Here is a 17875-nt window from a genome sequence, read left to right as displayed (position 1 = left end):
ACATTACTAAAGCACTGAAGCACTATTAAAAAATAAGAATTTAGACTTCCCTGAGTTCTTAATAAAGTATAATATGTCTAAAATGAAAAGAACCTCAAAAAAGAGGACTGAGAGAATATTGGGAGAAAGTATAATTTCACTAAGCATTAGTAATAATAGCCTCAGAACCATTTAAATATTATAGAGCAGTGTTGTAACATAGTTATCAAATAATTCTGTGAAGTGAAATAGTAGCTTAAAAGTCTTAGATAAGGTCACTTATAATGTTTAAAGAGAATACTTAACTTTCTCATTTATTACTGAACACTTTATATTTAAAACACTTTCTTCACTGCATTTATTAACTGTCCCTATTGAACAACTGGACAGAAAGAGCCCACAGAAACATTTAGTGACACCCTCAAGTTACAAACTTAGGCACTCTGCCTTTATTCTTTGTGCCCTTAACTGCTGCCCAATGTGTTTTTCTTTTCCATTTGGACTACTGGGAAAGTATTCCTATCATGGAATATAGCATCCACTTAAGCAGGTGACTTGCTCCTTAGAAAGTCTTAGCACTTTTGATACTAGCTTGAAAAATACATCACCCTTCTGTGCTATTCAAAGTTCTTAAAGGAGCCTTAGGAAAACAGTATATTCAAGTGAACATGAAAAGCCTCTCTTTTATATTACTTCTCCTTTTTCACCACAAAAATCCAGTTCTTTCATATCAGAAGTCTCTATGTGCATGCATCTAGATGGATATCATACCATTATGTTTATCCAGCTCCTGCTCAGAATTCATAATGTGATCTTCCCCAAGTGAAGTAGTCTTAGAAGACGATTCCTAATTTCCTTGGTTCTTGCCCCATAGATGACAGGGTTGAGCACAGGAGGTACCAGCACATAGAGATTGGCCAGAAAAATGTGCATGTGCTTAGGAACTCGGTTGTGACCAAAGCGGTGGGCGAGGAAGGAGAAAAAGGCAGGGATATAAAAAACCAGAATGACACCAAGGTGGGAACCACAAGTACTGAGAGCCTTGTGCTGGGCATCATGAGATGGAAGATGAAAGACAGCATGGAGGATGAAGCCATAGGAGATGGCAATGAGGATGGAATCCAGCCCCATGGCCAGCAGAGCCACAGTCAGCCCATAGATAACATTGACAGTGATGTTGGCACAAGCCAATCGAGCAATGCCCATATGCTCACAGTATGTGTGCGCCATGACATGGTGACCACAGTAGGGCAGTCGCCTCAGCAAGAAGATGAAGGGGGAGACAATAGCCACACTACGAAATATCCCAACAAAGACAATTTGGCCTATGACAGTGCGATTGAGAATGGTTGTGTACCTCAGTGGGTTGCAGATAGCCACAAATCTATCAAAGGCCATAGCAAGAAGAACTGAGGACTCCAAAGCATAGATAGAATGGACGCAAAACATCTGGGCTAGGCATCCATTAAAGGAAATCTCACCAGTATGGAGCCACAAAATGGAGAGCATTTTGGGCACAGTGGTAGAGCTGAGGGCCAGATCAGTGAGTGAGAGAAGGCAAAGGAACAGGTACATAGGTGCGTGGAGAGCACTATCTGTCCCAATGACAAAGATGAGGGCAGCATTGCCAACCAGGGCTACCAGGTACATGGCACAAAATGGAATGGCAATCCATATGTGGAATGACTCCAGCCCTGGGATCCCAGTCAGGAAGAAAGTGGCTGGAAGATTGTCACCACTGATGTTGAAAGCTGACATGCTTCTTGGCAAAGGAAAGGATCTACCCAACGGGTGATGCCGTGGCTGCCCTGCAACATTAGGTACATGGTGATTCATGCAAAATGGTCTGTCTATAATAAGTTTTTTAGACAGGATTTTAAAAAACTCATTTGTTCAAAAGTCTGAAAAGAATATTTCACATAAAATTTATTTCTAAAACTTTAGTATGATGCCAGATGTGGCGGCACATGCCTGAAATCCCAGCACTTAGAGGGCTAAGGCAGGAAGATCACTGGAAATTTGAAATCAGCCTGTGTACATAGTGAGTTCAAGATCAGCCTGAACTGCATAATGAAACCCTGTGTCCAAAAGACAAAAGACAAAACAAAAACAAAAACACCTAACCAAATCAAAAAAACAAAAACACCCCCCAAAACAACAATAGAAAGGCCCCAATACAACCACCATCAAAAAGCTTTGATGTAATAGTATTCAACATGATACACAGAGTTCTTTATTCTGGATTCAAAGCATTCAGTTAGGTATTTATTTGCAAGCTCATCTTGACCCTTCTGACATAGCTCTTCCTATATCTTGTATCATTTATTGCACATTTGACCGTCTACTTTTGAAGATATTTATTTATATCTTTGGTACATGTTTGTGGTATATAATGTTTATACTCACGATGGGGAGTTGATACATGTATATAATATCTCAATTCTTTTTTTATCCCCTTTCCCTTCTTTCTCCTCCCTTCTCCCTCTATCTCTTGGTCTCCTTACTTTTTGCAAAAGATCTATCTCCATGTTTTCTTTTATCTTTTATTTTGCTCTTTAATAATTTTTATTTTAGGTTTCTTATGTAAGGTGAATCATCTTTCATTCATGTCTTTTGCTGGGAGACTCCTTTATTTTCCTTGTCTGTAGAATTTAAATTTCTTTTTTTTTTTTTTTTTTTTTGGTGTGGGGGATTGAACTCATGACCAACAGGCATTTAAACCACTGAGCTAAACCCCCAGCCACTAAATTTTTGTTTTCTTTCAGGGCAAATTTCCTTTCCTCTTAGGGATCTTCCTTTTCTAATGTGATCTCTAGTAAACATTAAACTTTCATTTTTTATTCTTCCACAATGTTACAAAATCCTTTGTGACTGAGACTATGTCTTTATGCAGTTTCTTCCACAGCCTTGTTACTCACATGAGGTCTCGTATCTCCACATTTAGAGTTTGGTGTTTTATCTTACCTTATTAGCCATTAACATGGTCAATACTTAAATTTCTCTCTCTTTTAAATAAACCATTTTATTTATTTCTAATGCTACAATTAGTAGATTCATTATCCAAACTACAAAGTGATGAAAAGGATGAATAAATCCTTTGCTTATTTTTATTGAAATTTTCAGTGTGATGCCAGATGATCTGGGCCTCATCCTTTATACTGACCTGTGACATGAAGGAACAAAACTTGGATGGAGAGTTTGGAGAGTTGGAGTCATTACATCTTATCTTCTCTCTTCCTGGATTATCTTTACTTCCGTGGAAGATCTCAGATGACTGTTGTGAGGCATCTGCTCTTAGTAAGCTGCTATGGTTGAAAGAATCAGAAAGATTGGGCTAAGATCAAGTTTTTATTTTTACCTATGTGGGAAGCAGACACCTTCCTACATTGGACTCAGCGTGATGGCTCTGAGGCACCACAATGACAGAATTTTTGAAATCCCACTGTTAGACTTAGACCTAACTACAATAACCTAACCCTAAGTTTGTTCACTGAACACAGTCACTGGGAATCTGATGTCAAGAACTTACCTATGTGAGAGTCATGCATTTTCATGTGGAAGATGTGCGTTTGGAGCTCTGAGTAAAAGGTGCAGTGTATTGTATAAAGCTATGTGGGAGAAAATGAGGTAATATAATGGCTTGAGCAACAAGTATGTCTGTGAAAAAAATGTTTTGTTGGGGAAAGTAAAAGCTATGTTACTTTACAAGTTCAGATGGGTATGAGATGAGAGAGTGGAAGGACCAAATGTGTAATTTGTGTTGAATCGTCTGCTTCTTTTCTGTTTTCTGAGTATCTTTAGCTCATCTCTATATTTCAGCTTCTCTTGGTACTGGGGGTTGGCCAGCAAGTCTATTTGTGGACTGCGTCTATGATGCTCAGGTGTGAAAAAATCCCATGGCCTCCTTCCTCTAGGGATTTGATCTGTAATGCATCTGTTGAGGGAAATGTAGAAAATTACTAGTCTATAAATGAAATAGTGAGTGAGGAAAAATTTTTTATTAACTTTTCAAGCAAAGTGCAAATTAAATATCTAGTGTCTGTTTCTTTCTCTGTTCTTATCTTTTACTCTGTTTCTTCTTTGTCTCCTTTTTCTCTATGCTTCTGTTCTGTGAGTCTTCTTGAATTCTCACTTATTGTGGAGCCACCAGAATTCTGTGTCCATGGGACACCGTTTATGTGTGTGGTAAGGCACATAACAGCTCTGGATGTATATGCATACCATCAGGCCATCTGACTTTACCTACAAAATGTGTGTTCAAATGCACAACTATTAACAGTTTCTTTTTTAAAAATTTTTATTTAAAGAAAAAAAAAAACCAAAACAGTAAAAGGGTACAAGTAATACAGAATTTCAAAAAAATAATAAAAAATCACTAATTAATAGATTACATATTGTCATCTTAGAAATCAACTACTAAGGGTTTCTTACAGTGATTATGCAAAGCAAGTGACTTATCTGAGCATGGCCCAGGCTGAGTGCCTGTGAAGCCATCCTGTGAGAGAATGACACTTCGTGCTCTGGCCAGATGCCTGTATTTTATGCTATTAGTCGTCCAGATTTCAGGGCCTTACCTCAGAATTAACTTCTACCAAACTTTCTTCTAAGATTAATTAATTCCTCCTTTACTTGAGAGTACTACCTTCTCTTCCCTTGTGACACATATGTTCTTTTATTGATTCAAACGAATGGTGTTCAACGTTTTTATGTCAGTATTTTCTAAAATAATTTTCAAAATATATACTCCCCTTCAAACACTATTAGCTGATATCTAAAATTTATCATTGACAATATAAATAGTAGTAAATGGATATCATTTTAAGTATAGATGAACACTAATATTAAATAAAACTCGTTATATCATGATTTAAAAAAATCATGAACAATTCAATGAAATTTTTATACACTAGATATTTCTAATTGACCACTAACCATTTAAAACATGCAAAAAAGTTTTCTTAGCTGTCAGATGTATAATATTATTGCCTTGTTTTCTTGATTTTGCCCATTATCCCACATTTTTTGCTTAAATATCTCAGTAGCTCTTTTATTTATAATACTACACATATAAATTTATGCTTTATTTCCTACATGAATAAGCTGTATACATTAAAATATTTTATTAGAAAAATTACAAAGATACACTAATAAAACCAATATGAAAAATTTTAAATTTCATTAATTATTAAGCAAAGGCTCAATTTTGGAGGGAAATATTTACATTAATGAATTTGATAGAACTTTCTTTTTATTTCCACTTTGCTTCATTTATCAAGAATAAATATTAATGGAATAAAATAAGTTGTATTCAGTTTTCATGATCGTGTTATACAAAAGTAAACTTTAAGAAGTCATGTAACTCAGTTTTAAATGATTTTGTTTCTGCAGTGTTATATTTACACTGTGTTAAGTGAGGTGTTCTGGCATCTTTAATATTCAGAAGAGGGTACACACATAGCTGATATCTAGAGCCCTGAGAAGAGGTGGTATTAGTGTATCTAAAAGATGTGGTAGGTTGATTAAAACTATGGGACAAATAAAAAAATGTAAGTTGCAACTGTTTCTATTTGAGTCAGCCACTGCTGGCAAGGAAAAAAATAGAGGCACAAGCGATATTGACAAAAATAAAATATGAATCCCTTTTCTGTTTTCTATTGGCAGAACCAACAAGCAGTTGACTGGCAAAGGAAAAATGTAATTCCAGGTTCTGCATCATAAGCAGATCATAGACACTGGTTCTGGAGATGAAAAATGATAGCTTAACATTTGTCACAATAATCATTTAGTATGTATGTGTACATGTGTGTATTGTCACTTGTAAGGCATTTGGAGATTGAATAAAAACCAAAAAGTCAGAAATTCATTTTGCTAGATCTCACAATTTTTCTTGTTGTATTATTTAATGTATGAGAAAGCTATATGCTAATTGGAAACACTTTATAAGATTAAACCACATTAAAGAATCAACGTAACTTGGAACTATTTCATATCATTTGATAAGAGTAATTTTTATTGAAAATAGGTATATATGTGTATATATATATATATATATATATATATATATACACACACACGAGATAGCTAAGATAATCGTACTATTTCTTTTACTTCAAGGAAAGGAACAGTTAGTACTCATATCGTTTGATCAACTTTGCATGCCTAAATCTGGTAATCTGAGCAACTCATCTGAAGATAACAATATGCAATTGAACAACCATTGTTAAATTCCTATCATCTTGTCTCAAAATCTTGTATTGCTATAGTTTGGTGGTTTTTTTTTTTTTTTTTTGGTTGTTGTATGTTTCTTTTGTTTGTTTTTGTTACTTTCTGTGTTTTTTATCGTTAAAATAAAAAATGATTTAAAAACTCATTTTTATTAAATAGTAAATATCTTTTCTTTTGCATTCTCTAAAAAGAAGTATAATCATACAAAGATGTCATAATTTTTTGCCCTAAAGAGTCATCCAGTAAGTTTTGAGAAGTATGATAATTTTTTAAAACATTAAGGTATTTACAGCTGCTTAATGTAAAACTTCAACTGTTTGGGGTATTTTTCTTTCTAATAAAGATATAAGCTACTAATAATTTTTTATTTTAACTACAAAATGTCCTTTGTAAAATGTGTGGCAAAAGAATTATCAATTTTTGAGTCTATATTTTTCTCTCATGAAATAATCTTTTATAGCTTTATTTAACTTTAGCTCATGGATGAGAAGGCAAAGCCTTGCCTATAATGTATTTAAACCAGGAACTTCTAAACCTTGCCAGAATATTGCTAAGGTTCAGGGGCACATTATTCTTAAAATAAATATATAAAGTGCAGGAAAATCAAGCCTTATACAAGTATATGGTAAAGTAGTTTTCTGTAAATTAAGAGTTGGAATTGCCCTTTTTCCTAGTAGGAACAACCCAACAGATGAAAAACTTTGTATGATATAGGAAGTATAAATTATTTCTTAAGATCTTAGAATTTTTATACCTATGTTTGTAATCACAATCTCAAATTGAAGAAGAGACGCTAATTTCTGTATTTGATGATATAGGATTTGTTCTTCTTTTGTAGCAGCTTTTAAATTTCTATCCTGTATACATCTCACCATCTAGCTTTTATGGTCTTATCACTGGTACTCTTGAATATTGTGTTAGTGAATTCGGGTTACTTATTAAAATATTTTAGTCCCAGTGATTTAAACAGCAGAAATTTGTGGCTGTTGTAGCTGGTGCCTCGAGTTCTCAAATCAAGTTCTGGCACAGTGGAATTTCTGGCTAGAGTTCCCTTCTTGTTTTGCAGAAGATCACTGTGTTCTAATACTGGCTTTCTTTTGTTGGGAGGGGATGAGGTGTCTGATATCTCTTCTTATAAGGAAAATAATTCTGTTGAATTAGTGTCCTGTATTTATGAGTTTCTTTAACTTCAGTTATTTTCCAAAGACTGTCTTCAAATATAAGCACCTTAGGGGTTAGGGCGTCAATATAGGAGATAGCCAGGAAAGGGTAAAATTCAATGTGTAGCAAGTACTATGTAGCAAAACATAAATATACACAAATTACCCTAATGTAAATCCATAGCTTCAAATCTTAGTTTAATCAAGAATCAGTCCCCTTGATATGATTAGTTTTCTCTGTCATTCCTCTCAGTGACTTTTTCAAACATCCTTTGTGCCCAGGGAGCTCTCTTCCACTATCTGTATATGAAATATTTAGAATTTGGAGCTACTTACAGGGATATGGTGAATTAATGAGAGAATGGCATTGCATTATAATGAGTAAACTAGCAAGACATTGCCTAAATAAATTATTAAAGAATGTTATCTATTGAAAAAAAGAATGACATTAATCTAGGGAACCTTTATCAAAAATGGGTGCTTTCTGGTAAGATCAGTGACTTCAAGTTACTGAAACTTGCCTAATCCCCATTTGCCACTCTCCAGTTCTGCAAATGCATAAAGTAGCATCTCTCTTTCACAGTGAAAACTTTTAACCTGTAGTCATCATCAGCATTTCTTTAGCAATAAAGTATTTTTAATGTAAGGTATAGACATTGTACTCTTTGACACAATGCTCTTAAATCATCTCACTCATTCCTGTCTCTGAGTTATTATGATGTCTGAGTTTTGGGGTGTTCCTTCTTGGCTCTACCTAAATCTCAAAAATTAAAACTTAAGATTTTTCTTTGTATGTCATTTTTTGGGGTACTCTTAAGTATTCCTGGATTTTGAAAACTTTTAAAATGTCCTTTTCAGAGACTATCATCCTTTATCTAGCCTGGTGGTTCCTCTCAAAGTACCATTTTCAGTTTTGTCTACAGTTTACCTTATTCAGAGCTCACTCAATGTGAATAGCTTCTTCGCACAAGTGACCATCAAAAGCAGTTATACACAATTAACTTTGCAGCTGATAGATAAAGTAGATAACTGTAAAGACAAACAAGAAACTAACCAAAAAGATGAGAAGGAAAAACTGAGAAATATATCAGAGCAGGCTCTCTACACCTCCCCTTTGGCTCATCTGGAGGTCTTGGACAAATAGAAAATTAAGGCTGATTCATGGTCAGAAACAGAATGCTTGAATATTGAAGTTATGCCTCAGTATGCATGTGGGCTCCTAAGCAAACACAGAAAGACTGACTCTAGGCCATTAAGGAAATTTCTTTCCAATTATTAATTGACTGCTAAGTTAACAGAGAGATTTTTGTGACTACACATGACAGAGTCAGAAAGATTGCTGAACAATTCATAAAATCAGTAACACCATGAACAAACTGACGAAAGAAACCTAGGGAGAGAGGGGGATCTGACTTCTAGAGTTGGCTAATTGTAGATGGGTACCAGGTTTATTACACTTCAGAGATGTTGCATTTTTATAAATTGAAGGTTTGTAGCAATTTATTGGTTCCATACTTACAGTATTTTCAGTCATTGTTAGCATTTCCTTAGGAATGAAATATTTTTAATGTAAGGTATGTACACTTTACTCTTTGACACAATGCTATTAAATTGTCTGACTCATCCCTGTCTCTGAATCATTATGATGTCTGAGTTATGGGGTTTTCTTTCTTGGATCTCCCTAAACCTCAATAATTAAGCCCTGAGATCTTCCTTTGAAATTCATTTTTTGAGGGGCTCTAATTTTGAGAATATCCCTGTTTGAGAGATATGTGTTGCCTGGTTGAGAAGGTGTAAGCTGGGGCTCCATGGTGGGTGTGAGGTATGAGTGTGAGACTTGTGGGAGGGCGTGTGGTTGAACAGCAGTTTGTGCAAGTGACTTGTAACTAAATGTAATGGTTAGTTTAGGGATGTGAAAGTTGCCCCCATTCAGGCTGGGAAGGTGTAACTTGGGGTTTAAGTGTATAATCTGTGTAAAAATGATCCTTCTTCATTTTGTAGGCAGAGGGAGCAACTTCAAGTTATCTTTAAGTTCCAGCCTCCTCTATTTAAGACATTATCGTTTGCGATATTGAGATGTAACATCCGAAAGTCCTACTCTAGGGAACTGACTCTAAAACTGATCTTTTTTTTTTTTTTTTTTTTTTTTTTTTGAGAGAAAAAAATAAGAGAAAGGAGAAAAGAAATAAGGGAAAATTTTTATAGAGAACTTCCAAGGAAAGTTGGAATAAACACCTAACAGTTTTTAATAATGATTTTCTCTTTTTTTCTCTGCTATTATTTTTCTCTCCTTTTCTCTTTAATACTTGTATGTGTCACTGAATCCCCATATGTTATGGATCATGATAGTCCATGAACATAGGGCAAACCTAGTGCTATACATAAAATGAATGGCATGAGAATAATCACGTTAACCTTTGTGGAGCAAAACACACTTTAGAATTAAGATTTTTAAGAACATGGCAGCAGAACATTGAATCAAACTCCAGACTCTTGTGATTGGGTCCCTGTGTTGGTGATTTCATGCCTGTAAAGCAAAACCCAGAGGAAAACAGTGCCACATCTCATCAATCTTCTGGCCAGCACCTCTCACAGTCTTGCCATTGCATTGATGAAAGCAAATCATGGCACTTGAATTTCACAAATTATTAAGCATAAGTCTATTTGTGGAAGAAATGTATTTCCTAGTGAGATTTTAACTGTTCAACTATTTGATGAATTTGAAGTGTATGTAAATAGAATGAAGCAGAATTAACTTTTCCATTTCTACTTTAATTTTCATAAAAGCTCTGAGAGCTCCTGTTTTTATATAAAGAAACCAGCCAAGACTGAACAATGTTTACCGTGAAGTAACACTGCAAGAATACAGAGTGCAGTAGCCACTGGAGTTGGCTTCTGTTCTAAGAGAGAAGATTCTGGTTATCTGAACCTTAAATTAGAATGTCCATAGAGCTAGGAGGAAAACCTGTCAAGCTGAACCCCAGAGAGCTGGTGTTGATATATTTAAGAGGTATATGAAATGGCATTAGGGAAGGCTAAGCAAAGCAAATTAAAAACACACTGAGACAAATTAATTCTATAGGACCAATTGCTGTTGCCTAGGATAAACGTGTGGGTGACAATGATGATAGCACAAAGTCAAGAAGAAAAATAACTTAATGAGAAACAAAAGTAATTTATGGATGGATAAAAAAGACAAATAATTCCTTATCCTTCTTCTAGCTTCTGAAGATGCCTCAAATGCTTCCTTTTGACAGATCCTAACAATGCACTTGATACCAGAACTTCCAAACACTGCCAAAATTTTTTTTTGTCTAAAGCCATACATTATTCTTATGTAAGAGATACACAAGGCGGGGAAAACATGCACTCCTAGGCATGTGGTGATATAACAAGTGATTAAAGCAGCTTGCTCTAAATTAATAATTGAAATCATCCATTTACTTATTGCCTGGAAGAGGGAATATACCAGCAGATATTCAGAAACAAAACTGAAATTTATATTGTCAAGTGGCAGTATTTTATAGGTAAATCTGTAGTGATAATTCTAACAAAACAAATATCATAGAAAATTGATCTTTTTGCCCCCAGAGAGATCTTTTTGCTCCCATCAGGGATCACATGCTTTTTTCTTCCATAAAATTAGCTCTTTGTTATTTATCTCTGGACCAATCTTTGCATCCTGCCTCCATCTGCTGTGGAGTTAATAAAAGAGGCAGTGACTGTATGTGAATGGCTCATGAACTGGTCTGTGAGTAGGACACTGCAGTGTGCCTCTCTCTGGGCTGTAGGAGATGAACTCCTCCATGGAAAGCTTGAGGAGCAGATGAGAGTAGGTATGTCAGCCTAAAAGCTGATCTGATAGAAACACAGAGATGAGTGAACATTCATTGAAGAAGGGCTTGCATGCTTCAAATAGGGGGACTCTGGCGGATGACATTCTGGGACTGGGCAGGACTGGCAAGTACAAGGGGCAGCAGTGACTTCAGTCAGTTGTTCCCTTCCTAAACAGGATTGGTGGAGTGAGCTAGGCCTGGGTCATGTGACCTGGCTGAGACCCAATAGGTTATCCGAGGACAAGTCCCTGCACTGGTGGCACATACTAACCACACTGGTCCAGTGGGGCCTTCGAGGTTTGGCTGGTCTAGAGGGGAGGCTGCACAAAGTGATACAGTGCAGGCCATAGCAGCTTGACTGATCTGGAGGGGACGGGCCAGCATAAGCTGTCCCTGTCTACAACTCACTAGCACACTGCAGTGGGAAGGATCACCTAGCCAGCGTGCTTCAGAAGAATTGTAACCAATGAAGAAAGAAACTGGGGCCTCCTGGAAGAAGCAAAAAAGAGGAGAAGAGGAAGCAACAACAAAAAGTCCCCACGACCCAACCCTGAGAACATTGACCCAGGACAGGTAAATACAAAGGAGAATGAGAACAGCAAACATGCAAAAGCAGACACAGTGCCAGTGGACATAAAGAGATATATTCGAGACCTTATACACAAGTTCAAAAGTGAAATACTTAGCCAAATAAAGCAAGATATAAGAAGATTAATAAAAGAGATACTAAGCACCCCCAAGCAGACACAGACGGAAGAAAGGAGGAACTCAAATAAAGGAGACAACCATTTGGTGAAGAATATAAAAAAACAGAGAATACATGAAGCAGATTCAAAGAGATCACCAGGAAATTAAAAACTCTATGGAAAGATGGCAAATGAGCTTGAAAGAAACTAAGGATAGGTTATCCAAACTGGAGGACAATTTTGCAATGTGGGAATATGAAAGGGAAAATTTTTAAAAAATAACAAGGAAACAAGCAGTAACAATAGAAGATGACAAAAGGATCTATAACTTGAGAATAAAGAATGTGAATGAAGAAGCTGAGGTACAAACAACAGAACTACAAAGGATATTCATAGAAATAATTAAGGAAAACTTCCCAAACATAGGAAAAGGAAATGATATTCTGATATATGAAGTATACAGAACTCCAGCCACCTACAACCAAAACAGAGCTACACCCAGGCATATAATAATCAAGATCCCAGAAATTCAATGTAAGAACAGAATATTAGAAGCTGTTAGACACAATAAACAGATCACCTATATAGGAAAGCCCATCAGAATAACAGCAGACTTCTCGACAAACCATCAAGTCAAGAAGAGCCTGGAGCGAAATATTCCAAGTCCTGAAAGAAAAGAACCTCCAGCCCTGTATTGGTCAGGGTTTTACTAGAGAGAACAGATATAACCCGGAATATACAGAAACAACAAGATTGGCTTATAATAGTCACTCACAGAGTCCAATGAGGAAGCGTGCAGAGGATGTCTATGCACTGGAGGCTGAAGGATTCAATCCAAGGTCTAGAGTTCACCCTAGTGTCTTGTGCAAGTCCACACCAGCAGGCTGATGGGTCTGCGACAGAAGGCTGAAGGCTCTGTGATGAAAGGCTGAAGAGTCTACGCTGGAAAGCTGAAGAGTCTATACTGGAAGTCAGGAGGCGAGGTCCAAACCAAAGCTGAAGACTGGAGCTTCTCCCAAGAATGGAATGGATTTTGTCCTTCCTCCTCCCCTTTTATACCTCGAGGTGATAACCCACCCTAGGGTGGGTCTTCTTCTACATCCTTGGGTGTAGAATTGCTAAACCCATTTAGTTAGCTTCTAACTGTCTCAAGTTGACACAATCAATCAACCATTAGAAGCCCAAATGATATACCCTGCTAAACTATCTCTAGAAATTAATGGAGAAACAAGATGCTTCCAAGACAAAGAGGAGCTTGGGAAATTTTCAGCCACCAATCCAACTCTATAGAGAATACTGCAGAGCATTCTAGAGAGAGAAAAAAAAAAGTACTAGGATTCCAAGAACAGTGACAGAGAGGCCTCAATGAGTGGAGCAGAAAACAGAATGAAAAAGATAAGCAGACAACTGATGGCAAAAAAAGAGCATAACAGAAATGACGCAGAGAAGATTTTATTCAAAACTGATATAATGGTTAGTATCAAATCCGAGAGTATAGGCAACTACACTGAAGATGACAAGACTCTACGATACACATTCTGGTTTGATAACTGCCAGGTTTGAAGTTCTATACTGTATACAAAGTTGTGTTTTTATTAATACTGTTATGTACTGATATATTCAATTATACTATGTCTGGTGATATAGCCAGTTCTATTGGAGATAACAAGAGACCACACAGGAACCATGGTAGAACTCTTTGTACAATGGTCTTACATGTTTATTTTGTTTTATGTGTTTATAGGAATATGTTTTGTTTGCCTTGCTTTGTTTTGTTTCTCCCTCTAATATAGAAAGGATAGAAATACATGTTAAGACTCATGCATGTATAGAATCTATAAACAGTTTATGAGAATTGATCTTATGACACATGATGAAATGAACAGATACTTTGAAGAAAAAGAGACACTAAAATACCCCATGCTGATCCTGGAGTGTCATAATGTGAAACCCAGCAATCTCAACATAATTGAAGATATGGATAACTGCATGTATGTTTAAGTGTATAGGAGTGATAACCATATTTCTAAGTTTTTGTTGGATAGTTGAACAGAACTGGTTGCAATCTCACTGTTTGAATCCCCACTTTATAAGCTACACTTTAGTATCTTGAATAACTATTTGTAAGAAGACAATCTGTAATCATCAACTAGTTATTTATTACTGTTTATTTTTTTCTTTGAAATTATGTATTATTTCTACCTGTCTTCTGTTTTGTTTAGTCTTTCTTTAAATTAAATTTAAAAAAAGACACTACAGTACCTAGTGCTGATCATGGAGTGTCATGATGTGAAATCCAACAATACTATTATTCTTTATTCAGAATGATTTTAACCTGCTTTAGTTCATTTAATCTAAGCCTAAATGAAGATGTGGATAACTGCATGTATGTTTAAGTGTATAGGATTGACAACCATATTACTAAGTTTTTGTTGGACAGTTCAACAGAACTCTTTGTGGTCTCGCTGTTTGAATTTCCACTTTACATGTTCCCTTTTTGTATCTTAAACAACTATTTGTAAAATGACAATATGTAAACATCAACTAGTGATTTTTGACTGTTTATTTTTTCTCTGCATGTATGTATTATTTCTACCTATTTTTTGTTTTGTTTAGTCTTTCTTTAATTAAAATTTTTTTAAAAATCCACTAGACATAACACCTCCCCACAATGAGAGCAATATAAATGTCCATCAACTTCTAAAGGGGTGAAAAAATTATGGTTTTTCATACAATGAAGTATTTTATCAGTAACAGAAAAATAATATGTACTATAACACAAGAAGCCACACACAAAAAGAAGCCATATACAAAAGACATAAGTATTCTTATTACATTTGTATGAAACATTCAGAATAGGCAAACCTGAAAAAACAGAAAACAGATCAGCTGGGAAAAATGATAGGAAAAATGGTAGGTGATGGTTAGGAGTATCTAGTAGGATGATTTAGATGCTGTGGAATTAGATATTGCACATAACTGCACAACTGTAAATAAACAGAATCTGTTCAATTGTGCCCTAAGCAATTTTAGGGTGTGAAGTTAGAGCTCAATAAAAAAGCAAGCAAACCATTTAATCACTGGGAATGAAAAGTTCAAATTCCTGATTTATCTGTTTGTATGGTGATACAGTTAAAGCCAACATAAAGCCTGGACTTGGGAGGAAGGTAGCAGAAAGAGTCCACTTTGCCTTCCAGATCTTTGTGCCCTTATCAGAAGGAAAGTCAGAGATTTACAACCATAGGATGAGAGAAATTGATTTTAATTTTCATTTATAGTTTTTCCCCTCTAATTTGGGGGGAGAAAAAAGGGGGGAGAAACAAAGGCAGAAATAATCAATTAAATAGATGGATACAAAGAAAAAAGTGATAATGATTAGCAGAATCTTTGATGGATAAAGTATTGGATTTATTGTGTTTTCTGAACATCTTAGCTGACTAAGTACTGGTCCTGCTATTCAGCAGTATTGTAATTCTGAGCATACTCTGACCTCTTGAGCATTCAGGTGTCTCATAGGAATGTGGGAAGAGATTCCCTCAATATAAATTTTGTTTTTAGAACTAAATAAAAACAATATTCATAAAGTTCCTGGTGGAATATAGGGACCACACAGAATATTGATCTATTTGATGGCTATTTTATAGCAGCCTTGATTTGAGGCAACTGCATAGTCTGGCTTCTAAAAGTCTCCTGAGAAAAGGGACCTGGAGTGGAAACTTGGCTTGTGGAAAGGACATCTTGGAGTTGGAGGTTAGGAAGAATGGATTCTATCCTTGATTTTTCTAATTTGCCAGTCCTGAGCCATTCAGTACTCAGACTTTTAATTTGACAGAGGATCCTCAGGGCTTTCCTTTTCCAGGACCTCAGGAGAGAAGAGACAATAGTGTGGGGACAGGTAAGTCATGCTTGGCTGGGAGGAGAGGGGTGTTGCCTTGTCCTTTGCACAGAGCTGTGAGCCACACCTGGAATGGAGAGTAAACTCTGGGATTCTGCCCTGAGGAGCCTATTCCATTAGGGTTTGGCAGCGGATATCAGGTCTTGCTGAAGCCCTTCTGTTGCCTAGAGGCTGAGCTCCTGTACAATGTGGTGTGAGTATGGGATCTTCTACAGCTGTGGCCTGGCCTGGGGAGAGCATAGCCCATCTCTCCCATGAGCGCCTGGGCATTTCCTCACAGCTGCTTCATTTTGCCTTTCTCTCCTATTTCTCCGCGTTCCACCACCCAGTCCCGTTTCCCTATATTTCCTTCACGGATCTTGCATTTCACTTCTCTTACCTGTCAGTATTATTTGCCCTGGGCGCTTGCTCATTCCATCTCTTTCTCCTTTGCTGCTTTATCCCTGACTGTCTGTCGCTGTCTTTCTCTTTATACTCTGCCCCAACTTTTTGCTTAGTATGAGCATAGGGAGATTACTAAGGAACAGAGAGGATGGTATGTCAGCAGGGGCACTCAGTCACTGTCTGATATCTGCAGTTATATCAGGAAAGAGATGCTAGCATTGCTGTCACACTGCAGCAGCAGGTTTTGGTTAGGACAGCTTTAGACTTCCTTGTACTGAAACCTGTTACCTGGTGGAAAGAAACTCCGATAGCTTGTTGAAGAAGTGGGTGACATCAAGACAGTCTTCTCTGAAATCTTCAGCGTCTTCCTCTCTAACAGTAATGGGCACTCACTGGACTGCACAGGTTTATCTGGCTGATTGGATTATCTGGTTCACTGTCTCAAGTCTTTACCTTCCGAGCTACTTTCTAACAAAACCCCTCATCAGCAGCAGATCCTGTGCGCTATTTCCATATCTGTATTTCCCAGCGGGGAATTTTCTCTGCTGTCTAATATGATTTTTCATTAATATAATACTTAGCTTTTGCCACAGAAAAATGAAAAAAAAATCCTTCTGGGAATCATATAAAATATTAAATATGATAGAGGTTACATAAAGGTTTTGATGGTAGGAAACTAAGTTCAAATGTTAGAAATTATCTGTGGGAAACCAAATGGGTTCTAATACCTACATTGTGAACGTGGTGAGCCACTTTTTCTCTGGAATGTGCAGGGTTTCTGAGACATGGCACAGAGATAACATAAAGTATTCTTAAATGCAGCTCTTTCTCCAAATGGTTCTGCTTGAAACTCCACAATGCAACAGTGAGGAGAAGAGTGTAGAATACACCATATTACTCCTTTGTCATTTCTTCACACAACAGGGTTTGAGCTGATGTAACACACCTCTCGTCTTCTGTGAAGTTTGACATTTAGGAGGAGGAATGACAAAGGTCTGCTATGGAAATGAATGAATCCTATTATTTATCAATTTATAGGAAAAATAAGGTAATGGGTAGAGTTTTTCAGTGTTATCATTTTCTCCATTCTTTTATATTTTACTTATGCTTGTCTGACTGTGATCTACTACTGTGTGATGTTATATGCTTTAAAATTCTGAATTTGAGCTGGAGATAATAGTTCAGTGGCACAGCGCCTGCCTGGAAAGCAGGAAGTATTGAGTTCAATTTCTGGCACCCACAAAAATTTCTATATTTAAGCTTTATATAAACGTATCTTATGATTTTTGCCAAAGAAAACAATAATGCACAATAAATTTTTCATCTAAACATGATTTAAATGCCAAAAAAGTATGTCTTTAATGCTTACTAATAGGCAATATCCACAACTCATTCCAAGTCTGTTCTTTCTTTTTCTGAATGACTGAAAATGTTAACTTCACTTTTAGATCACTGGAAGTAATGCCTGGGAAATTTGAGGCATGTGAAGGAAAGCTGTGAAAAGACCAGGAAAAGGGTACCCAGAAAGTGATTGCAGCTAGCATTCCATAATTGCCTAGCCATTTCCCCAGTGAATTTCAGGAATAAAATCCACTTGTAATTACAATTTATAAACCAGTGTGTTGCCTTTTCTTCCCTAGGAACAGTAGCAATCTTAAACACGTAGTGTATTTTCTCCAGAAGACCCAGCTGGCATGTCCCCATCTTTTC

General features: G+C 36.4%; 1 protein-coding gene across 1 annotated transcript; it reads right to left on the bottom strand.

Annotated features, from left to right (window-relative positions):
* Positions 1-780: 780 nt before the first annotated feature.
* On the bottom strand, positions 781-1737 carry LOC100717625 (olfactory receptor 52D1). Its single transcript, XM_003465264.2, has one exon. It carries the CDS (start codon positions 1735-1737, stop codon positions 781-783), a length of 957 nt encoding a protein of 318 aa, XP_003465312.2.
* Between the last annotated feature and the right edge of the window lie 16138 nt (positions 1738-17875).

This window comes from Cavia porcellus, unplaced genomic scaffold (genome assembly GCF_034190915.1).
Source record: "Cavia porcellus strain 051 isolate PalLab524CR breed Dunkin Hartley unplaced genomic scaffold, mCavPor4.1 scaffold_9, whole genome shotgun sequence".
NCBI lineage: Eukaryota > Metazoa > Chordata > Mammalia > Rodentia > Caviidae > Cavia > Cavia porcellus.
Note: the sequence above shows the minus strand (reverse complement) of the source record. Positions and strands in the feature narration are given on the sequence as shown.